We start from the raw sequence: 24,579 nt of genomic DNA, 5'->3' as shown, positions 1-24,579 counted from the left end.
GTGCTGAAAAGTGAGAATCTGAAGGATTTAAGGCCCAGATGTTTGATCTTGCAGCATCCACTTTTCCCGACTATAGTGCTGTAATTCAAATGTATAATAAATAGGATTGTTATTGTCAAATAACAATCTTGGTTATTAACTTACTAAGTGTGGGCCTTAGGCAGAGGGAAATGATTTAGTCAGCAGGGACTCCCTTACAGTGTTGCATCTCAATGCTCAAAAATGTTGCACGTGCTTTTTCTTGATGACGAAACATTAACAATTATTTCCACGCTGGGGAAGAAAAAAAAAAAAAAAAAAAAAAAAAAAAGAAGCTGTGTAGGTATTTGTGGCCGCGTGGCTCGTGAATCAGCCCTTCCGCGGTTTTGGCTTTTATTTTCCTGCAGTGTCCCATTGCTGCGGGCAATGGGGGTCACCCCAGAGGAAAATTAAAAAAAAAAAAAAATTTAAAAGGGCAATATTTTGGACAGCTTGGAGAGGCTGGCTTTCCAAGTCTGCTCGTGTTAGCAGTTTGTCCGCGAAGCAGAAAAGGCTCATCCCCCCATCAGTGCCTCTCAGGAGGCAGAGCCGGTCGCACCAATCTCCCGGGCAGCCCCGGGCGTGTGCCGAGCAGCCGGACGGCAGCGCCAGCCCGGACTACGCCTCCCGGCAGCCCCGGCGAGGGGCGGCACCGCCGGGACGGGAAGGGAAGGGAAGGGAAGGAAGGAAGGGCCGGCCCGGGCGGCTCGGGGGTCCCGGCGACGCCTGCGTGGCCCTGCCCGGGCGGGGCAGCTCGGCCCGGCTCAGCTCGGCTCGGTTCAGCTCAGCTCGGCCCGTGGCTGCCCCGCCCGTGCGGTGCGGCGGGCGCTGCCCGGCCCCGCGGCGCCGCTCCCGCCGATGCTATGCCAAAGCCAGAGGTGTCCGCATCCTACCAGGAGGTACGAGGGGCCGGGCAGGGCTGGGGTGGCCGGGCGCTGGTGCCCGACCCGGGGACAGGCGGCGTGAGCTCGGCTCGGCTGGGTGCCCTGCAGGAAGGAGCGGGCGGCTCGGCTGCGCACGGGTCCGTGTTTTAGCTGTGGACGCGGTTAGAATAGCGGGCAGCAGCTGCTTCAGGTGCGTACAGCCCGGGTTTGCTAACAGGGGATGGTCTGTCGGGAGTGAGAAGCGATTTGGGTGCCGAGCTCCGCATCCCAAACTGAAGGACGCTTTATCACTCTGCCAGAAGCCCGAGGCAGCGCCCGGTTTGCATATCAATGTACAGCGCGACTTCCTTGCTCGTTCCTGCCTCTCCTAGTAGACACACAAGCAATTTGTGCCGAGTTAGCAGCGGTAGAGAGTTACAGCAGAGCGCTTTTGTTTGTGTCTTACAGGCAAAAGGGATGTAGATATTTTCCTTCCTCTACACGTGATGGGTAGTTTGAGGCTCAGCTTTAATACATTCTAATTTAGTGTGGTACTGTCTGTTTAGTTTCAGCTTCTGGTTTTCTTGCCAGGCTAGAAGGCATTGGAAGGTGATGAATCAGCAGATCAGCAAAAGGCCTGTATGAACAAGTTCTCCTTTTATTTAAGGGAGTTTTATCTAGTAGGAAAGTTTTAGCCCACCCTATCAAGATGGGATTGACTTGTGTGCTCCTAGGGAAGGGGCTTGAGAGAGTTAATGAAGCCTGTTAATGCCTGAAGTGTGGACATGGATGAAGCATGTTATGTTTCCACCTTAAGTATCAGCCACCACTGACAGTGCTCCATATGTTTGGGTTTATCCCAAACTGTGGCAGGAGTCAAGATAGGGTGTGTCTGTGTGTCCATTCCTTCTCCAGCACCTGCAGCAGTCTTTGTTGCTTCTGCCCCTGGCAGGGTTGCTCAAATGGCTGGAATTGTCTTTTCTGAGCTTCTGTTTGTCCAGTGCTTTTCTGTGTACAGGACTGAAAAAGATACGTCCCATGCTGGCACATGGGCAGGTTCCTGTGGTTGTTTCTCCCTCAGCTGTGTGTGCTGAAGCCAGAGGAGTGCTGAATGAAGGTCTGCTTCATGCCCTTCCTGTCCTGCCTCTGCATCCTATTGCAGGCTCAGCTGCCCTGCAATCTCTGCTCCTTCTGATTGGCACCACACTTCACCCTTTATCAAGAGTACCTTATCAAAACTAGGAAGGGTTGGCCTGTGAGGGTGAACCTGGCTTGCTGTTGGCAGAATCCCTGATTCCAGGAGGAGTGACAAGTGTGAACTGGAATCAGCTGTCCTGCAGTAGTGCTCTGCTGGCTTCACAGTCACTGGGATTGGGTTTGTGTGTGAAAAGCTTGTGAAACATTGTGAACAGAGATAAGAAAACGTAGTTGCATATAGTTTGGTATTTTTTGGTTTGTTTCTTAGGAGTCTTGAAAGATTGTGTTTTCTGAGTTTATCATAGAATCATTTAGATTGGGAATTACCTCTAAGATAATTTTTCTTGGGAGGATAGGAAATGTTGCTTATTTTGTTCTTTTTTAAAACTTGTGTTGGGATCTCCTTGCCATCAGAAATAGAATTCACTTACCCTCCCAGTAACCTCAGTCATTGAGATGCCTGTACCTGGGAAATCAGGGAGGTGTGGGGGGTCAGCTGAGGAACTGCAGTGGCTTTAAGTTGCATTACATTTGTTGGATCAGCTGTGATATCAGCAATTTGCACAAATCTAATTGGAACTGATTTCCTAGCTGATTTAGTGTAACTAGTACAAGATGTTCAGTGAGTACTTTTCTTGGGTCAGAGCACCCTATTTTGGGTCAGATAAACAGAACCAGCATGTTTCTACAAAAAAGAGCAGAGTTTTAATTTTCCCTTATTTTATGGTGATGATTGAAAAAGGTATTTTCAGTTGGATCCTGGTAAGAGTCTTGCACGTGAACTGAGTTTTTAACCTACAAGGTACCTGTTCACTTCTTGCCTCATGCTATGGGAAATCAGGCTTTATTTATGTACTAAGCATTTAAAAACAGCTGGGTAACTGCTTTCATCTTGCTTTGTGTGGTGGAAATGACTACAGAAATACAGCAGGTGATGGAGACTCTACGTCAGACTCTGAAAGCATAAAATGAGTGGACTCTTTCCTAATAGGTGTTAATGATGATCTGGTAATGGCATAATGATGATTTCAGTACTGAATTAAAGTTGGGTGAAATAAAAGCACTCCCTTATGGGTACATGCACGTTACTGTTGTGTAAGTTAGGGGTGTAGAGTTTAATAGCATTCAGTGCAGCTGCAGCATTAACTGTGCCCCCCTTTTCCTTGAAACAGGAACAGAGCTAATGGGTCTGCATTGCAATCTCTGTGTCGGTTCCCACCATGAAAGCAAACTTGGGAAACATACAAGAGATACTTTATATTTATGATGTATAAAATCTGTAGTACTTCACAATGTTACATGATGCATATCTGATGTGACAAACTTCTGACTCTGACAGAAGTGGCCTGGCAGTTTGAGCCCAGAGCTCTGAATAGCAAAACAAGGAAACATCTGGTCTCTGTTGGTATTTCAGAAACACTGGAAAGCTAATTAGTTGCATAACCACTAATATATAATAATCTGCACTGTGAGATCAAATAAGGACTAGAAATACAGAGATGCTTGACTGTTGTCTCATGATGACCCAGCCACCTATGGGGCTGAGACTGTATTTCAGTGCCTTAACACCACTCAAAATGCATCTTGTGCTTTTTGTACCCCTTTATTAAGAAATGCTAATGCTCTGTTTGCTGGTATGTGCTGTGGTTTCTTTATGCCTAAAAATACATTCTTCAGTGACAGAATGAAGTTCCCCCTTGTCAGAGAACATTGTCCTAATTGTGGGTTAAAGTGTGTTGGAGCTGCTGGGGCAATAATTATTTTGAACTTGAATGGAAAGGTGATGTTGTTGTTGAAGCAGCAGGGTAGAAGTAGGTTAAATTTGTAGCATGCAAGTCACTTAATTTTTGGCTCTAAGTCTACAGAAATGTAGCTTTTTGTCTTACGAACAAGTGGAGCAGATGTTGGGTGCTCTTGGACTTGGGGCATGTTTTTGTGTGTTTGGTTAGTTGGAGCCTCTTTTATTTGTGCCATAGAAATTCCAACAATTGCAAGTTGAGAGCATGTTTGGAAATTGAACCACTGTTTTAACTACACAGCTGAGTGAAGATGTGGAGCGAGCATCTGAAAATCCAACAGAGGAGAGAGAAGGAGAGATGGAAGTTAATGAAGATTCCAGCTCTGCTATTTTACCAGGTGAGAACTATTGCCCCAAAATTTATTGATTCATAGGGCCTGTTGGCTGCTGCTGCACATGGCTTTGGTTGTTTTGGTTTGTTATTTCATTGCACTTCTAAAATTAAACAAAACACTCATTTCACTACTTATTTTACTTACTTATTTTATGTGAATCAGCACTGATGGAAATCCAAGGAGGTTTTCCAAGGACTCATAGGATAATATTTCTTTGTCAGGAGCTGTGCTCAATCAAACAGCTTCAGCACATCAGACTCTGGGATAGTTTAGTTTGTCATCTTCCTTTATGTTGTGTCTCACCTGACTGGCAGTGGGTTGCAGCCAGAGTCTGTGCCAGATTTACATGAGGAAGATACAACATTGAATAGATGCTTTTAAATAGATTCTTAGTATTTAGGCTGCTTTTAGAGGGTATGGAGCAGTGTTAAATGGATTTAGTGCAGCCCAGGTGTGGGTGCTGAGGTTAGCCAGCCTGACAGGAGAATGACCCAAATGCCTTGCAGCTGCTCAAGACATATTTGTTTCAGCAGTGCAATTTTATGCATGTTAATGTCCTAATTGCCTTGGCTGTTATCTCCTCACATGTAGCTTGCCCATGGACATTTGTAAGTGGTTATGTGGGCAATAGTGTTCACTAAAAGGCTCATGTTTGCTGTGGGAAGGCACAAACATCAAACCTTAGAGTCGGAGAGCAGCATGTGGCATGGCCTGAGAGGGCCTGACTCATTAAATGACAGCACACAGAACACTCATCAGGAAGCATGGCAGCTTATCTCCTCTCTTACATTGAGTTTTAGGTAAAATTTTGTGTGTTCAGCTGTGTATCGCTCATGACAAACATGATGTGTGACCCAAGAGTACAGGAACCTTTTCCTTAGAAGTGTTGCCAAAAGAAATGGCAAATGCTAGGAGCATGAGTAAAGCAGTGTCTGTGTGTGAGTGAGACTACTGTGAAGATCTGAAGAGAACAAGGTTTGGAGGAAAGGAGGTTCTGGGAGTGTTGAGCCAGTCTCTTTCAAGCCGTGATTGGAAGAATCCTTCTATGAAAGTTTTTAACATGCACTAGGAATTATGAGCTAGAGGGTAACAAATATCTAGTGATTTCTATCATGGTGGAGATGCAATGCACAGAGCTGGCATGAGCATTACAATATTCAGTCACTCCACTGATGTCTATGCTGAGTGTGTGTAAGAACCACTTCAGGCTGGAAATGGGGGGAAAGGAGTTGTTTTTATCCAGAAATAAAGATTGACCATAAACAGACTTTCTTGTGAACTTCAAACTTTGTTTCTCAGTTGCCCTTAAAAATAAATCTTGTTTGCTGCCTGCAGTGGCCTTAAGCAGAGTGCCAAATTCTGGCATGTGAAAAGGAGGCACAATCTTAGGTTGATTACACCTCATACTTGAGAAGGAAGCATCTGCCTGGCTGATCATCAAAACCAGAATTAGCTGTGGTTTTTCAAATCAAGCTGAGTTTGAGGCTTACTTTTTTTTTCCACATGATTGATATTTAAATGAAAATTCAACAAATCTATCTGTATTTTAAAGTCCCAATCCATATTCTGTTTGGTTCCAGATGGTGAACTGGGTACCACTACCCCTTCTTTGCGTTTCAGCAAGACCTGCCTAAAGAATGTTTTTTCAGTAATTCTCCTGTTTATTTATCTACTGCTCATGGCTGTAGCTGTGTTCCTTGTCTACCAAACCATCAGTGACTTCAGGGAGAAGCTCAAGCACCCGGTGATGTCAGTCACTTACAAGGAAGTGTCCTTGTATGATGCACCTGGTAAGAGTGGTGGCAAGAAAAATGGGTTAAGTTCTTGTTCATGTTTTTCTTGAATTGTTTTGACATTCATTCTCCAGAGCCCCAGAGTGCATATAATGCTTTGACCCAGGTCTTTTATTTCCTCACTTTAAATGAAAAGTTTTGTTGCCTTTGCACAGAAATATTAACATTGTATGGGAGATTTGTGGGAGCTTTCATGCCAATAGTATGAATGGCAGGAGCTGTGGAGAATTAGGCAACATTTCATAGATAGGAAGTGTTTTCAGACTCTAGAATGAGTCTTCTTCTAGGGGAGAGAGACAATTCCTTTTGGAAATACTCCCCATACTGTATCCTTCAAGCAGAGTAACACTTAAGATGTGTATGAGAAGCTCAGGGCAATTACACTGGGCAATGAGATGCCATTCACAGTATAGAAGGTGGATTTCTCAAATCAACCACAAAAATAACCACAATGCCACTTTGTGCTTCCACCCTGCCTTGTTTACAATGTGGTATTACGTCAGTAGGCAATGAAAATGTGATGTGACTGCAGGGAACAGTGCTGGCATAAAAATGCAGTTGTGGCAGCAGAAGCTGTTGCAGTTTGCAGGAGGAATTGCTCCACAGGAGCATTTTTGAATAGCAAGTTCTGTTGTTATTATTCTGTTTAATTATCCAGTAGCCATTCATAAGTAGAACCATGGTATCAAGTGCAGCTCAGTCAGTCATGGGTGAGTTTCCAGTTTAACAATAACACCTCTGTTTGAAGTGTTACCACATTTTCCAAATACCCACTTCAGTAGTTGTGGCTGAAAGGTGTTTTGAGTTATTGCCATGTTACTGTAGTTGTTTTTCTCTGGCCAGTTAAGCCCAGCTCTGGAAGTAGTGCCTTATGTTTGGGCCATATGAATCTAGCTGTTAGAGCAAGCAAACTCAAGTTTTTCCCCTTTTTATTTTGTTCCCCGTGTGAGCTTTTCATACAGCAACAGGAAGAAAATAAGCAGATTTTAAATAAGCAGAGCAGCATACATATAAATCCAAAAGTATTGCTGGAGATCCCTGCAGACCAGAGAACCTAAATTAATGTAGTCCTTTATTTTATTGCTCTGTTAAAATGATAAGATGGCAAGTTGCAAGCATGGAGCTCTGAAGAAAGGAATAAAGCATTTGATATGTGCTGAATGCTTTGACATCTCACATTTTGGTGGGCAAGTCATCTCAGTTGAGAGTTAATGATATCTAATCAATCATACTCTTTTTTTTTTTTTTTTTTTTTAAGTTGGACTATCTCAGCAAGCTTATTTCCAGTAATAAATGTGGCATAGGTGGTGTAAAAGGATTTTGAAGTTTGGCTCTTGTATTTTGCCAGCCTTCCAAAGCTGAGGAGGCTGAGGTTGTTTGAATGCACTGTTGAACTGGAGCAGGAGGTTTATGACATATGTGGATTTCCATCCAGCTGGATGTAAATAACAAGAGATGTAGCAATTAGTGCATGTTTGATGGCTTTGATTTTTATCATGATGTCACATTCAGTTAACAGAAGATGTTGTATTCTGAAGAGCATCTTTTCACTCCTATTAGCTTGGCCAGTGATCTTTGATCTGTCATGTATGGTATGTACCTTATTTCCAATTAACAGTTGATGTGTTAAATGCTAATATCTGAAACCTAAAGCTCGACATGTCCCATTTGATGCCCCCAACATATTTTACAGATTCATCTGGGGTTGAGAGGGACTGATGGATTATCTGCTGGCTTGTGAGAAGACTAGGGAAACTTGCTAGCTTCTATGAACCTTGAATTGTTGTAACAGAATATGAACCCTGATTTTTTTTTAATACATCATGGGGGTTCTGTCCTGATGCAGTTGGTGCTTTTGTCCTGCTCCAGAAAAATGTGAAAGTGTGTGGTTTAATTTGATTGTTTTGTGGAATTGTAAAGATTGCTCAGCATCCTGTGGGATTCAATTCCAGAATGACAATCTGTGTCCTCAGGAAGAGAATCAGTGCTCTCCAATGTTTTTTCTCCCCAAACAGGTATTGCCTTTTACCCAGGCAAGGCTCGGCTGCTCAGCTGCAAGCATCATTACTATGATCACATTCCCCCTCTGATAAATCCAGGTCAGCCAGGAGACATTGAATGCACCACTCAGAGGATCAACTACACAGATCCTTTTACTAATCAAACTATGGTAATAACAATATAATAGAACAAAGCTTATTCAGTGTGGGTTTTCTGCTCATAATCTTGTTGGAAAGTAAAATTATGTACTACATGCTGTAAAAAAATCCTTGCTTCTGGTTTGGATTTTTTGTAAGCCATCTGTCATTTTGTTTTCAGAAATGTAAAAGACCCCAGTCAGTGTATGCATGTGTTATGGAAGATCAGCTGTCCTGTGGGTGTGTGCAGCACAAAACCCATAATGAGATAAAATAAGTCATTTTTCACAATGAAACTCACTTCATTCTTCCTCTCAATGAACTGGGAAGCATTTTCCTTGATATTGTAAATCTAGCTTTGATTGAAAGCAGTGTCAGTATCCATTAAAGGAGAATAGCTAATCTCTTCTTATGTGTTTGCTGGGAATTCATACATGAATTCCTGCTGGGAATTACATACCATGTTTCACATGGTTTCACACTTGGAAGAATCTTAAATGGGCACCAAGTGTTTCATTACACTGAAATTCTTTGAGCCAGCAACATGGGTACATTGGGTGATAAGTATGTCTTAAATTGCCTTTAAAAGTGCTGGGGAGCTTGCTTCTGTATAAACAAAAGTCCAAAACCCACAAATGAACGTATTTAATGCCTAAATATTAATATTTAAATGCTGAATCTTGATGTAAAGACCTCCTTTTTAAACTAAAAGGATGGACTCAAGTGGCATTGTTGTTAGGTATTTTAATAGATGTGTACTTAGTGGCAGCAAAGAAACTCTCTGTGTGTATGAGATTTCTATAGAGTATTAGTGCCAGATGGCAAATTAATGGAGAGGAAATGAGGATTCCTTTGCTGCTCTCACCATCTCTGTTTGCTTACAGAAGTATGCTTTGGTTGTTCAAGGCCCTCGTGATGTGAAGAAAAGGGAACTGGTGTTTTTGCAGTTCCATTTAAATGAAACAGACCAAGATTTCAGTGCCATTGACTACCTGCTGTTTTCTTCTTTCCAAGAGTTTGTCAGCAGGTAGGTAAAGGGAGGATGAGCCTGTGACTGCATTAAACTTACCTGTCACAATACTTGGGAAAACAGGGTGTTTTCAGTAGAAAATCAGGCAGGATTTTATCAATTTTTAAAATGTTTGGGCTATGTTGATGGTCTTTCATGTCTTTACTAATCTGACCTTTAAAAATATATTGAGGGCTTTTTCAGTGACAAAAACTGTTCTTCAGCTGTGCTTAAACCATTTGTTGCTGCAATTTCTAAAAGGTTGGAGTTTGTGCTGGCTTCCTGCTGTCTGCTGCTATGGGTAACCTGGAAGTGTGCTGTCCTGGGTAGTATGTCAGGAAATGCACCAAGAACATGAATATTTCTGTACCATTGGGGGTTTTTAAAGCAATTACTGTGAAGGTCAGATCCCTAGATTGCTATGATGTGATTTCATTGAAAGATTAACTTCCCTCTGTATTACTGGCTTTGTTTGAGATTCTGCAGAATGATGTAAATTCATATATAGGGTTTTCAAAATTGCCTTGTATTGGTTTGACATTGGCATCATTGGAGTATTTAATCAACCTTCTAATTTTAACAAGAATGGAATTAATCCTGTCTTGAACTCTCTTGAAAGACCTGCTCTTTTTTCCACTTCTTGAGAAAAAAAATTCATACTTAACAGTTTAATTTTTGCTTTAATTTAAGTTCAAGTTCTGTTCTTCTCTCTGAGATCCAGATTAATAGTTAGTCAAGAAATATTAGTCATAGTGACACCTGATAGAAAGCCTTGATTTGAAAATAGATGCTCAGTGAGAAAGGGACAGGGGATAGAGGATCTATGCAGAACAAAATGAGGTGAGGGAGGGAAGAGAACAGATTTTATTGTAGCAAGACCTTCTCAGAGGCTTGGGCATGGTCATACTGATGCTTTTCAAATGGATCAAAGACTGGCAGTGTTCAGACACAATACCTCTAGGTGGCCAAAGACCAGTTAGCTGGATTTGCCTTTTACCAAGCACTTCTACTTCAGTGAAGACATCCTAAATCTTTTAACTATTTTCTGTAAATGGACTGAAACACCTCAGAAAATGCTAATGTTCTGGGTGTTTTAGGCATTGATATGTTAGGGTGAGAGAATACCAGTTAGGAGCAGTGTTGTAGAAGGTGATGCTTTTTGCTTCTGTTGGTTTTTTTTCTGGTTTTATGGCTTGTGCTCTGTTTAGAAACACAGTGGGACCAATTGCAGCAAGGTGCTCAGCTCTTTCTGTACTGCCAGCCATAAGCAGTGCCTCAGACCAGCCTTGGTGTTGCACCTGGCTCAGGGCAAGATGAGCAGCTCAGTCTGTGCTTCCTCAGGCCTTGGAAGGCATGTGGGAAATGGGGATGTTTGTTTGGGGATGCAGCCTTTGTGCTTGCTTGAGACAGGTAATAGGAATGGGAGTTAAAACTGGTTTTAACTAACCCAGGTGAATGGTGACATTGGCAAGGGTTACCTTAGTGGTAAATGATCTGCATGTCTAGATAGAATGCTGGAAAAGAACCAGCTGTGGGCAACAGGCCAGTGGTGTCTTTTTTTCAGCATCCTCCAAAACTTGACACAAATGGTGTGGCTTGTCTAGCTCAGTACTGTGTTTGCTGTCCTGGCATGAACTGGCTGGGCTCAGGGCAGGTTGGGAGCCTATATTTCTCCTGACTGTGAGAAGTGCATGTGAAACTCACTGTGTTTGTGGAGAACACACATTCTGTCCAGCTTCCAGCAGAAGAGAAAATAGAAATAATTTCTTGTTCATCAGCAGATGCTAAATTTAGCTGATGGGAAGTCTGGATTGAGATATCTGTAGAAACTATTGTGTGTCCTTCCATACAACCTCTGAAAACTTCAGCTACTGGCCTCTGTTAACTGCTTTTCCTGACAAAGGGTTTCTCTATTTGTGAGAGCCCAGAATCACACTGTGCCCAGCAGTTCATGTACAGTGTTATCAGAGGTGCCACAAGCAATAAAAAAATGACATCTAAAGACTTGTACCTTTAAGAGATTTTTTGTGGTGTAGTAAGTGCTGAGGACTCAAGCAAGGTCCAGTTGTTTCTGTCAAGGGCTTTATTCTCTGCAGCTCTTCTGTTAAAATTGGATCAGACTCCATGAAACTGGCACTGCTCGCTGGTTTTGTTCTGGTCTCCACAGAACACTGTTGCACTGTGTGCTGTTGTTGGCCTCTGAGCTGGAGGGGGATGCTGCTGGGTTCTTTCTCTTTTTCTTTTTTTTAAAGGCAGTGGCAGCTGCTGTCTGTACCATATTAATTGGAGGGAGGGAAATAATGAAACTCCTGCAAATTACCCAGAATATGTGGCTAAAAATACAAGTTCTTCTCCTGAACTGTCATTAGGATAATACATGGGGTTTAGAAGAAAATCCTCTGAGTATCCTGACAAAACTATTGTTAGTGTACCATGTCAAATAACTTATGGTCCTGTAAAATTATGGATACCAGTGTGAAGAGATCAGAGATTATTTAAGGGTCTAAACAGAGCTCCATGTTCATGTCTCTGACCTGGATTGCTTCATGCAGAGAAATACAACACAGAAGGGTTGAGACTTTTGGTACCACACCAACCTTTATTAGATGCCATGGCTGTTTGAGAGTTTCCCTCAAAAGCAATAAAGCAATAAACACAGATTGGGTTTGAGCCATCAGTGGGTTTGGCTCTTGCTGTTGCATTGGAATCTGCTGGTGGAATGTCCTAAACTTCTCTGCCTCTCGTGGGTGGTCCATAGACACTGGTGTTAGAAGGATCCACTGCAGCACTACAGCCCAGCACAGAAATAGGTTAGTGACTCCCACAGATCAAAAAAAAAAAAAACCAACCACCCAGCAGCAACAAAAAAATGAGGTGTAACTTGTGTGGGTTGTCTGTCTTTGGTGTGAAGAGGGAATTAAAAGGAACTGCCTGGAGAACTGTTTTTCAGCTTAAAATCCCTTTCCTGTCTTGTGTTCACTTGGTTGTGTGTGGTTTTAAAGCTGTGTTATTTGCCCTCTGCTGTAATTTGTGCAAAGCTTGTGCCTCTCTGCTGTGTTCCTCCTGTCCACCCCCCTTTTTTCCCCCCTCTCTCTGTGGCAGTGGTCTGGATTATGGAGATGCCTCTCAGATCACTTCTCCACAGCTTCTCCTAAGATGTTATTAATCCTTCTTTCCCAAGCCTGCAATTACTGTCAAAGGCAAAGCACACTGCTGCTGTATGCCTACCCTGGAAGTTGTGGCTGTGATGTTCAGCTGTGTCATAACTTCCTGCCTCATTTTTCCATGTTGGCTTGGAAAGCTTTCCTAGGGTGCTGTATTTAGCCAGCCATTAGGCATATGACTGGCTGGCAGAATGCTAATTGTGTATGTTCCTCTTGAGTGGCAAAGACTCCAGTGTTCCCCTGTGCTGTCCCCTCAGCTGCTGCTCTGCCTACATCCCAGAGGGGGAGGCAGTTGTGGGATTAGGTGTTCCTGTGTTGCTCTGCTGAGAAGCAGGAGGCTGTGGGCTTTGTCCTTAGCCTCTACCCACATCTTTCTTGTGGAAGGTAGAGAGGTGCCATCCTGTTGGGGTCATTTAGTTGACCTCAAAATAAAGATGTTCCTAACTTCCTACAACACCCTGGGAACAGCATCTGTCTTGATAGGTAGCAAAGTGTGTTAGTTTTTCTTTTCAGAGCCCCTCTCTTTTCTGTGCATGTGCACAGTGGAATTCTGTGTTTTCCATTACCTGAAGCTCTAACTTGAGAGAATGGCTTTGCTGGGTTTTGCCCTGCTGTGGACATGTGTGTATTCATCTATTAAGCTTGAGCAGGTGATGTGGTACAGAGTAGCCATCAATGTGATATTTATATCTGTGCAGTCCTTTCGGTCCTTGTAGACAAGGCACCTTGGTTTGTAGAAAGAAAAGAAGCCCCAAGTTTGAAAACTAAGAAAAAAAGACAGGACAACTGGACACTATCCAGTCAGTGCCAGACAAATCTTCCTGATTGGCCTGTTCTGGGGCAAGAGCTTGCTTCTTCATCTCTGCTTTTCTTCTTTACTTCTTTGCATTTTTCTCCTGGAAGACCACCTTAATCTCCTAAACACCTGGTTATGCACACCCTCTGCTTAAAAGCAAAGAACACTCTTTCCCTTTTCCTAGATAGATGGATTTAGTCTGGATCAAAACCCTCTCCTTTCTTTTAAGGACCAGCATACCCTGGCATATCTTTACAACCTGAAATCTATCTTAGCAAAAACAGTCTTTAATGATTCATGACTTCTCCCAGTGGTTTGTTTACCCCTTCTTCTCAAATGAAAGCTTGTTGGAAAAGCAGCTGCAGGGCTGGCCTTATTTCACAGGGATGACATGAAAATGGCTAAAATCACTGAGGAGCTAAAGTACTGAGGAGCTTCAAGTAAATAGCATGGTTAATTCACTATGTCTTGTGCAGCTGGTAGAGAAGAGATGGAGACTATATATGCATTAAAGCTACTTCTTTACTACTTGCAGCATGAGGGGTATTGGAAGCCTTAAAGATTTACAGTCACAGATTAGAAAACAAAACCCCAACCAAAACACACAAAGCAATCCTGCAATTCTGGGGGTTGCAAATAGCTATGATTGCATATTGGGAAAACAGCCACAGTTATTGGAGGTGGGAGCCTTACACCAAAGCTGCAGTGTTTCCAAAATAATAGGAATATCCTGAATGTACATTTTGAGGCACTTTAAGCATATCTGCATTGCAAGTGGTTTATTTGGCAACCAGAAATGAGGTGAAGCACCCTGTCCTTCCCCTAGGCTCTTCCTGCTGTCTCTTGCTTCTTAACATGGTGATGAGTTGTTTCCTGAGGTCCTGACTCTGCTCCTTTCTGTCCCAGAGGTGACAGATGAGCAGAGCTAAAGTCCCTGTGAGGCAGAACACTCCCTACAGGCAGGCAGAATTCCAGGGTCATAGGCACCAGGTAAGTCTCTCTGCAGTGAAAGATGCACCAGTGAAGTGCTACCATTTATGAAAACATCACTAACAATGCTTTAAATATGTTGAATTTAGCAGGTGGAGGATAGAGAGAATTGTGAACATAGTTTGAAGTGCCTTCCTACAGTGCTCAGTTTGGTCAATGAAGTAATGCTTTTTTTTCCTTTAGTCCAGAAAAAGCAAAATTCATGAAAGACTGTGAAAGCTCCTACTCCAGCTGGAAGTTTTCTGGAGGCTTCCGAACTTGGGTCAAGATGTCCTTGGTCAAAACAAAAGAAGAAGATGGCAGTGAGACTGTTGAATTCAAACAAGAGGTAAAAAACAAAAAGAAGAAGTACTCATAATGTTTTGGGAGTTTGTTTTTTGTTTCATTGTGTCCACAATGCCACTTTGCACTGAGCAGTTTTCACTCTAGTTACTCACATTGTTTCTCAAGAAGGAGGGATTCTGTAGAAGTGTAAATGTCTTGATGTGCTCAGCTGTTGGTATAGCCTCATGACAGAGCTCAGGAAAACATTTCCTAGCAAGGAGGCCAGAAATCCAGGCCTCAGATGGGTTATGGCACCTGTAAGGGTCCCTAAAGACTGACACAGAAATATTAACACAGCTAGCTACAGTTCAAGGTGGAGAACAATTGCCAGAGGAATTGTCTAAATAATAGCTATTGTTGGAAAGAGGTATTGTTTGGATTGCCACTGATGTTAGGATGAAGAGGTAAATGTAAGCCTTGTATCCTTTGTAGCATTCTCATGTCTGCATTTTGTTTGGGTTGGGAATTTTTAGCTGTTCAGTGTCCTTAGAAACAGGGAGTACTTCACTTCTTGTATCATTTAAAACTAGAAAATATGCAGGTGGAAGATGCAAGCTTATCTAGAGAGGAAGTGAGCCTGACTTTCACTCCTGTTCTGCTCACATTAATGAACAAGAAAATTATTATGTTTTGAGTTTGTTTTGCTTCCAGTGTTGGTTTGAAAACAAAATGTCTCACCAGTGGTGAAGAAAAAAATAATTTTAAGAGCTGTCCTTTCTAGAGGGTGTCTCTTAGAGAGATTATACTTTCTCTTAGTCCGTGGTACTCTTGGAAAGAATATTCTAGGGAGAGCAAAAATGAAGCAAAATCTTCAGTTGTATCTTTGGTTCTCACAGTTAGGTGTTACATGGCACAGCTTTAAGTGAAGACCAGAGCTGTGAGTGTGAGAGGGTACCTTCCTACTCCACTAGAGAAGAACAAGAGGCAAATGCCAGAGTTATGCAAGTCCCAAATTAATACCTTGGTTTGGAGGAGAGGAAAGAATGCATCAGTCTGCTGCTGCCATGTAAGCACTACCAGCAGCTGTCTGTCTGTCCTTCATCACCTGCAGCTCTGTATCATTTGCTATTTGGTGCTTACCAAGGGCAGGATTTTTGAAAGTCCTCCTTTTTGTGCCCAAGTCTAACATGTCTCAAAGTGGAAACAAAATGTTGGCTCAAATTCAGAAAAAATAGAGCATTTTGTGACCATAAACATCTCTTTAGTACAGCAGTTGTGGACTCTGATCATCAGAGTAAGTGAACACTGTTGCTGGTTTGGATTTTCTGTTTGTTTTGTGGGTTTGTTTGTTTGTTTCAATAAAACCTAGGAACCAGGAATCAGATCCCTATTAATAATACAGCAGAAATTGACACAGCTCAGACATTAATTGCACTTGCTTTGTTTGACAATACTGCATCTGCTCAAATTGCACCAGGAAGTCCATTAGCCTTTCAAATCCCAACCTGGGAGCTGGCATACCAGAAGGATGGATACAAATACTAGGTCAAACAGAACAGTCACTCACTGTGCTAACTAGCCCAGCAGTCATTCATTTGTATTTTCTTCCTTTCCCATTGCCTTGTGTGCTGTTTGTTTCCTGGTGTGCAGTTTTCTTGGGTGAGTGTGGTAGGGGGGGCTGGTACCCTGCAATGAGGAGTGAGCTGTACATGTGTGGGGCAAGTCTGCAGCAAAGGTGTTTGACCAGAAACAGGAGCTGGGGAAGCTCCATATGCTCTGAGTGGCCATGAACAGTGTTCTAGCTCCTGCTTCTGCTTGTCTGCAGCCTAAAATCTGTTCAGGGCTGGGACTGTGGACAATTAGAGAAACCCTGAGGTATTTATAAAGAAACTGCACCATGGGAGATGGGAGGCTTTTGTGGCAGGTCATCCTTGTACAGTGGGAAGGCTTGTAAGGAGATGAAGAGAGTGATCTGCCTAGACTTCCAACTCAGCCATCCTCTGCCTATCAAACTGGGCTCACAGAACATAGAAAAGGCATGTTCTTCCATCATTTGTCTCATCTTTGTGTCACAGTCCTGATACAGTCACAGTGCTGCTGGATTCATTGCTTCCAGTGCAGAATTAAACAGGACGAGCAGCAGTGCTCCCCTCTGCACGCAGCAAGATGTAAACACTCCTTTGAGGTTTGGAGAAGGGAGTCCTTCCACCACTGTGCTTTCCTGAGGTCACTGTGTGGCTCTTGGGCTCTTGTGTTGGCTTTTAGGAGCAGGGGGCAGTTCAAACTGTGTTGGCTACTGCCTGTGTACAAACCCTGTGCAGTTTGTGCCCCTAGGCTGGGGGCAGGTGGTACAATACAAGTGTTTTCCTGGGGCCTGATGTCTTAATGTTTTTACTGCTTGTGGTTCTTGAGACTCTGGTTTCATGTGGCTGTAACATAGTCTGGTATCCTAACCCAGTTCCCTGTTGGAATTGTGTTACAGCTCTCTGCTGGGCACTATTAGTTTAAAGTGGTGACCTAGTTAATGGGCAGTACTGGGAAGTATGGTTTTGGTTGTTAACACCTGGGTTTCTTTCCTTCCATGTTCATTCTGCACTTGATAGAATGCTCTAGTTTATTCTATAACCCATTTTTCAAAAAGAAGGGGTCTTCCTATTACCATTATGTGGTCTTCTGGCAAATAAAACTAATTTAACATTAATTTAACATTAATTCATGAGGATTTTACAAATATTGTATTACTGTGAGTAAATGAGTTTTAGAAATTAATTGTCCTCTCTTGAGAGGCAATGTAGAAGTGGTATTGTACTGTGATAGTGAGTGACAAATAGGAAAATAATATGAACATGAGACAGGGAGGAAACTGCCCTTGCCCTATTTTGGCAGCCCATTGTTCTAGGTAGAGAGAGGCTGTGGTGGAAGCTCCTAAATAATCTGGTATTTCACCTTCTCTCAGGCCTTTTCTTCTGCACAACTCATTGTACCACTGAAGAAAGTAACCTGCACTTTTCTTCCCCTCTCCCCAGACCAGTGTGGTTAACTACATTGACCAGAGAACTCAACCAAGGAGTGACCAGCTGTTCTTTGTGGTGTTTGAATGGAAAGATCCCTTCATACAGACTGTTCAGGACGTGAGTGACCCACTAGTCCCTTCCTGAGTCACTGTCTGTCTGTGCACACTCGTGGTTTGTGTGTGCAGGCACTTCTCTCTTACCTCCCTTCAAGAAGCAATGCAGGGAAGAGTGAGGATACACTGAAATTTCTGTCTAGGCTCTTCCTTATGTCCAGTAATGCATCCTGTGTGGAGGTCAGAACCATCTGATGCTTTTCCTTGGGCTGGTGACACTCTGCTTGCAGCTAGAGGTACCCATAGCTAAGGAAAGAGCCTGTCCCCCTGTGTTCTAGCAAAGCGCAGCTTCAGGTCAGGGCTGAACTTTTTGCTTAAATGAGTCTGCTTGGGTAATCTGATTTAATGACTTTTTATTAATTGACAAGAAACCTAGACTGAAATAAGAATAATAAAAATAGCCTGGTGTATTTTTAATCAATTATTAGAATCATTAGCATAAAATGTGGTACTGTATTTACCTGACAACCAAGGTCCAGCAGCAGCAAAATCTACAGTGTTGGTGTGTTCTGGCCCAAAACCAGAGTGTGAATGCAGACTGTGTGGGACAGGAATTGGTCCTTTGCACTTCTGCTGTCCTAGCAGGACCCAGGCACCTCCTTCGCCTTTAGAGCCTATTCCCACACATCTCACTCCTCTCCACCTATGTGGGATCACATGAGGGGACTAATATTTGTCATCTCTTTCAGATTATCACAGCAAATCCCTGGAACATGATTGCTCTTCTTTGTGGAATCTTTCTGGCCCTGTTCAAGGCAGCAGACTTTGCCAAGTTAAGTGTTAAGTGGATGATCAAAATCCGAAGAAGGCATCTGAAAAGGACTCGTCAAGTAACAAACCACATAAGCTGAGACTAAGACTGCCTTTTAACTGTTCATAGCAGGGGGGATAGAAAATAACTGGAATAAACTGCAATCAGCAATTAAAGCTGAAAACCAGGTATGTTTTCCTCCAGAGAGATGCTAGCTGGAAGAACAGCCTAGTGAACCACTTGGAACTGCAGGAGGAGCTAACTCTAGGTCTAACAAACTCACGCTTTTCTAGTCCAAGTTTAACAAGTTTACCTCGGTGTATGGGGGAACCAGGGGGAAAGGAGGGAACTCACTAATGCTCAGAAAGTCATCACTGTAGTAAATTGTGAAAAAGTGGACAGTGTTTGAACATTTCTCAGCCAGACCCTTTAGTTTCTGCATCAGCTGTGAGCTGCTCCTGTAGCACAGCCACTGCCTTGATGGAACTTAGTGGAAGGTAAAGGACTCTGAAAACATCCTGGCCTCTCTTCTCCAAAATATGTTTTGAAATGAAATACACTGGAATTCTACTACATGTCATCTTTAAATCAAAGTACAATGACTTTAATATTAAAGAAATACTTCAAGTAATCTATTGTGTGCCTTCTTTGAAACTACCTGCTCTCAGGTTCAGAAGGAGCTTTGCAGGAGGGCAGGAGTGTTATGGCATGAGGATAAGGTGAAAACCACTGATCAGTCCAACCTCAAATCAAGCACCAGGACAACCTGGCTGATCTCAAAGTCTGTCTCAGGCTGTTTATCCCTCTTTCTGGCAGTCTTTCCTAAGGAAGTGAAAAATAAGTCTTTCATCAGCAGGGCATGGAACTGTGATTCTCTGTTCTATGGGGAATTCCTGCACACCAACTGTGCTGGGATGCTGGTGTCTTTTTTCTTCCTTATAAGTCCCTTGTTAGTTGAGATGCCTGACTTGGACGTGAGGAGTCTACAGGGAGCAGGGCACCTCTGTGTGTTTGCTCTGAAGGCTTTGCTGCAAGGATGCCAACTCACAGTCTGCTTCTTCCTTCCTCTTCCAGCAGAGTACTGTAAGTGTATCAAAAGTACCCCCTCATCTTTATTCCCTGTTTTTTAGGCATCTAAGGATGCATTTTGGGGCAAAATTTCCTACTTTCAGCTGGCTTCCAGAGCAAATTAAGGCACTGCATTGACCAGACACAGCCTTAAACAGGGGAGCAACAACTAATTGTAGTAAAATAAGCACAATAGCAGCACTGGCTGTCTGGGGGAAAATGTTTAATCAGGGGACAAAGATGTTTGTATGGGAGAAGGGTGGTGTCCAGTTCCCCACCTTATCTTCAGTATCAGGAGCAATGATGGCTCCTGAACAGCTCAGGCTAGTGCCCAGCAAGGGGATGAGATTAAACTGGACAGGAGCAGCAAAGGCCAAACACTGCATGGTTAAAGCAAAATGAGCTAATCCACCCCTGGGAGATGGGAAAGAGGATAGAAACCAGGCAGGGAATGGGGGATGGATAAAACCCCCCACACTTAACCCTTCTACATCAAGAAAACCCTCACTGACTTTGCTGCCTAACAGCCTATGTTATGACAACTGAGCTTTCCTGATGCCTCACTACCAAAGGAACACCCAACTGTTCCTTGAACAAATGATATTACAGCAGCTACTTCTTGGATTTTACAAAAAATAGAAGAAAAATTATAAACAATTGGAACCAGTTTCTCCTTCGGGTTTTTTTGCTAATGAGGTCAGAGAAGGTAAGTTGGAAGACAATGTAGCTGCAGCTGTGGGGTAAGAAGAAAAGCATAGTTAACTAAAGGATAAACTCCTTTTTGCACTATGTACTATTTTTTCCCCCTCAATAAACTCCCACAGCAGTCCACTTCAGTCACTACATCTCAGCTGTCAAGATGTTTTGTTTTATAAGGAAATGTTACAAGAGCAGGCCAGTAATGCCAGCCAAGAAACCTTTCTTTTACATACCTATTTATAGGAGTGATCCTGACAGCAAGTGTTGCACAATTTGGAAAGCTATCTTACAGCTTCTGTGTTGTTTTTTCTGTTTTCTGTTACTTAAGTCTGATGTCCCTATTTGTAACTTTGGGAAAAACTTGTAACAATTACAAAGGACAGTGATTTATTCCTTGAACCCCTGCGAGGTGTTTGGTTCCCCAACTTTTGTGTAAATTATTTTCATTTAGGCTCTAGGACAGATGAACAAAGTTTGTCACACCCTGGGAACTTAATTCTTCTAAGGGAAAAAAGGCACTAAAGCACTAAACTGAGGTGAGCTGTGCCTGTGTGACTGTCCTCTCCCTTCTGTTCCATACCCTCCATGAAACAACTACTTAGAGACAAAAATGAAGCAACAAGTGCAATACAGTTGACTCAAACATAGTAACAGGGACTTCCCCACTTTTTCCACTCAGTGAAAAGCCACACTGGACACTTAAAAAGGTTGCTTGTAACAACCATTCTAGTTCTTCTGGTCTTCAGAAACACAAAGATGTGAAGTACAGCACTAAATACAAACATAAAGACTTTATTGAATGCTGCTCAATTCCCCAAAGATCTTTCATTACAAAATTTTTCCACACAACTGCAATTTAAGAGATTGGAATGGTACTCTGATAAAAGATGTGAAAAAATACTTGATCAAGTAAACAGACAAGACTTCTATTGTCAACTTTCCACCTTTAAGAAACAGACTGCATTTTCTTTAAAGAAAACAAGGAACAATTTCTTGACATTCTTCCCTCCTTACTGAAAAAAAATAAACTAATGCCAATTTTGGTCTCATTCTTCAGTCCATGAGATGCTAAAACTAATGCAGAAGCATCCAAGATGGAAGACTGCACCACTCTGGAGGGTCCTTGGGCTGATGAGGAGCATCATTGATGGGGACTCCAGAGGAAGCTCCATCCTCAGCTGTAGCAGGAGCAAATCCCTAACTAGCCCAGGACCCAAGAGGCAGCAGGAATGGGGTAGAGGCACTGGTCACCCCAACCTGCTGCAGCTGATTCTCTCCCTCCCTCTCCTCCTTTCTACTGTGAGCATTGTATAAATCTAAATCTGAATCCAACCAGGAATTCAAGGACAGCTCTGTATCCTTTCAATGCTGTAAGGGGCAGATACTGAATATCTCAAGTTACTGGTAACGTACCTTGGTTTTATTTGAGAAAATACAGCACAACTAGAAGCCTTTTCTATCATCTTAACCAAAGTATGCAGCAATGTGAAAAGCACATAAAAAACAAGGAAAAATGTGTACGTAGCAAACTATACCACCTATGTGCAACACAATCAAAAATTCAAGTCATAATTCTCACCACTCCCATAATTATTTCACTCATTAAGGATGATAATTCAGTTCTATGAGACATTGGAAGTGACAGTATAATTGGACAAATTTACAATATGTTGTGGTAATGACATCACTTAACTGCTGTATTTAAATTCAAATCTTTACATTTGCCAGAGGAAAAAATTGGCTGTTTCCATTATACTGATGAGGTTTCTTTTGCAAATCCTTATATATTTCAAAAGGGTACAAAAAAGAATGTCTGCCGAGTAGAGGTGGTCATTTCTTTTATTTGGCACTTGTATTGTGTGCATTGAGCACGTTGTGAGTGCTGTTCTGCTTTTCTGCCATGGCTTTCTTTAGCTTTAACTCCTCCAACCTTCTCCACAACTCTTCACGTTCCAATTCCTTCTTTTTCTCTCTGAAGAAAAGAGAGAAAGAGCAATTTCAGATGTGTTTTAAGCACAATCTGGAGACAGAGTAACTTAAGTGTGACTTACTAATTCCTCTTCAAAGTTTTTCTCCAAAGCTATTTTTAGAGGCAATTGCAGTTTCCTCAATTAAAAACAGCAAAACAAGTAAGTAATGGTGAGTGGTGAAACTGTACCTTTGCTCCAGCAAATGCAGACAATTGCTGTAGTGTGGCTTTGCACAGCTGTCTGCTGTTTTAGGAGGATTTTTATCACATGCACTCAAATTAAGGGACTGAGAATCTTTGTGGGGGAAGAACACAGCTACCAAGGAGGCCTGGCAGTGGTTTCTGCTGGCCAAGGGTCACCTGTGCCCTGCCTCTGACTCCAGCAGTGCTGCTGAGTAGGTTAGTAGGGTAAGCAATGCTTCTGCTGAGCTGTAAAGAGTTCTCCAGCTCCATTCTCCTCAGACCCCTGAGGCAGCACAGCCAGCAGCAGCTGAGACCCATTTCACCACCCAGGCAGGAGCACATCCCCTGCCCAGGCAGGATGGGGAGCTGGAGCCTTCCTGTCCCTTCTCTGGGCTCAGCATCCCCAGGGCACTGCCAGGCACCCAGCAGCTCCCCTGGAGCCCCACAGCCACAAAGCAGAGCAACATCCCACATACAGCTTGGGCATGCTCATCAGTGGGAACTTGGAAAAGGGCTCAGTACCTTTGCCTTTCTGCTTTGTACGAGCTTGTGAGTTCATCAAAAAGCTTCCCATTCATCTCCATCAGGGTTTTCAGCACGTTGTACACCAGTGCCACAATGGTGCTGTAACAGAGGGAACGGAACACAAGCCATTAGATTTACTCAGTGACAAAATTAACTTTGGAAAACAAGCATTTGATTTCTTTGTTGGATTCCAAGCTTCTTATTCAAGATACTACTGTAAGGTCAGGGAGTTTCTGAAACAAAATCCTTTCAATTTTATTAATTTACAGAGGAAATTATAGTGTAGTTAAACTTTTTTTGAAATGGCTTAAATCCTGATTTTGTAGTTGCACAGGATTTTGAAATCTTAAATCCTGACTTCTGTAGTTGCACAGGATATAATTATTCATGCTGTGGCTGTACTTTAAAGCCATTCAATTATGTGAACCTTTAATAAACCAAGTTTTAACAACAACTGTAACATTTGAGCAATGAAATATGAGAGTCTAGAGAAATAAAACTTGTGGCTTGTAGCTTCAGGAAGGCAGCAGACAAACCACAGGCTTAGTGTGGTTTAGCACAGCAAAGTTCTCCTAACAGTGTTTCTGGGGCAGCAAGAGTCTTGCTGGAGAACTAGAATCAGTAACATCAGATAAGATTTGGGTACCTCAGAATTCCCTTCTTTTTGTGAAAGTATGCATATTTCAATAACCCATCTTAAATGTTGTGTTATCTCCTTTAAACCCACTCATATTTATACAAATAAATAAAGAAACCAATAAAATTAAACATTACCATGCCTGTCATTAAGCTTAATCACTAAGCAAAAAGCAGATAAACTGTTCTCCCTGTCTTCTCCCTCACTAGCAGTTCTCCTCTGACTATAAAGCTGCAGCCCTGTGACCTTGAACAAGGAGTAAAAAATCCCCTAAGGAAATGACTAAAGAACCAGGTTTGCCTTTTCATGCCCTCTGTCCATCGTGGCACTAGGAAATCTCCCAGCTGTTCATCAGAGTCTTGTGCACATTCCATTCAAAATGCACAGTATCCTTTGCCTGTTTATACACTTATTTATTTTAATTTTTTTTTTTTTTTTTTTTTTTTTGTACCCTGGCTTTCATGTGGTTTGAGGACAAAAACTTATTTAAAGTTTTGGTTTTCTGAGAGGAAAAGTTGGATTTTGAGCAAGAAGTTGATATTCATATAAGACAACCAGATGGATAAAACCAGGTTTTGCTGCCCTCCAAAACAGATTAGAAGCAAAGGATTAGACTTTCTTCCCCAAAGTTCCTTCTCCTAAAGTAGGCAATTATCTTGTGTATTTTACTTACTTCATAAAGGGCAACTTCTGCCTGCAGATGGGGAAAGAGGAACATCCTCCAATTTTGTTGAGGTCCCAAATACACTGATACTCCAAGGGCTATTCCCCAAAGTTTATATTCAGTCTCAGCTGCTATGTTTGCAACTGGACACACCATCTAGATAAAACCAGAATAATTGCAAAGCCTCCTAGGGCTTAGAACAGGACATCTGTTTTACTGCAGGGCTGTGGGAGGCTCCTGCTCACCCTGGCTTTTTCCTGTACCAGCTTTCTATTCTGCATACTAACTAGCAAGTTGATTTAGGATGCTGGCACCAGCAAGCTTTGCTTTTCAGTATTTCATTACCATTATTGCTGCTTTCAAACACAGGAATATCAATATTTAACTCGTGGCACTAAATACAAAGTGAAGTAGTCACTAATTTCTCAGTCCTACCATCCTTTTGCTCTTCTCTGATAGGATCTTTTCCTCTTCTTATCTCACTGATCAGCAATAAACACTTAAGAAGACACAGACAATTGTATTCATCTGAAGTATTAAAGGACAGCCAAACATAAACAGAATCAACCCTTGGAAATGGTTTTAGTCTAA

The 24,579-nt window shown here is 42.4% G+C and overlaps 2 protein-coding genes across 4 annotated transcripts in view; one reads left to right on the top strand and one right to left on the bottom strand.

The window, feature by feature from the left end:
• Positions 1 to 686: 686 nt before the first annotated feature.
• Positions 687 to 18,874, top strand: PACC1 (proton activated chloride channel 1). Of its 3 annotated transcripts, XM_079332776.1 has the most exons (9): positions 687 to 830; positions 862 to 917; positions 4,118 to 4,214; positions 5,792 to 6,001; positions 8,020 to 8,174; positions 9,027 to 9,169; positions 14,285 to 14,429; positions 17,392 to 17,496; positions 18,182 to 18,874. In XM_079332776.1, the coding sequence occupies exons 2-9, from the start codon at positions 882 to 884 to the stop codon at positions 18,341 to 18,343; spliced, it is 1,053 nt and encodes a 350-aa protein (XP_079188902.1). In that variant the 5' UTR covers positions 687 to 830; positions 862 to 881; the 3' UTR covers positions 18,344 to 18,874. The 3 variants fall into 3 exon arrangements, with proteins under 3 accessions (XP_079188902.1, XP_079188903.1, XP_079188904.1); XM_079332777.1 differs by having other exon boundaries at positions 687 to 917; positions 4,055 to 4,214; XM_079332778.1 differs by lacking the exons at positions 687 to 830; positions 862 to 917 and adding an exon at positions 1,478 to 1,520 and having other exon boundaries at positions 4,055 to 4,214.
• Positions 18,875 to 20,786: 1,912 nt separating this feature from the next.
• Positions 20,787 to 24,579, bottom strand: part of PPP2R5A (protein phosphatase 2 regulatory subunit B'alpha) — a 40,655-nt gene continuing 36,862 nt past the window's right edge. Inside the window, exons 12-13 of the mRNA XM_079332745.1 lie at positions 22,685 to 22,786; positions 20,787 to 21,982 (exon numbers count right to left, since the gene is read on the bottom strand). Coding sequence (XP_079188871.1) covers positions 21,850 to 21,982; positions 22,685 to 22,786 — 235 coding nt within the window. The 3' untranslated portion in view covers positions 20,787 to 21,849. The remainder of the gene's footprint in view (positions 21,983 to 22,684; positions 22,787 to 24,579) is intronic.

This window comes from Erithacus rubecula, assembly GCF_903797595.1.
Source record: "Erithacus rubecula genome assembly, chromosome: 2".
NCBI lineage: Eukaryota > Metazoa > Chordata > Aves > Passeriformes > Muscicapidae > Erithacus > Erithacus rubecula.
This window is presented reverse-complemented; position numbering and strand designations above follow the sequence as displayed.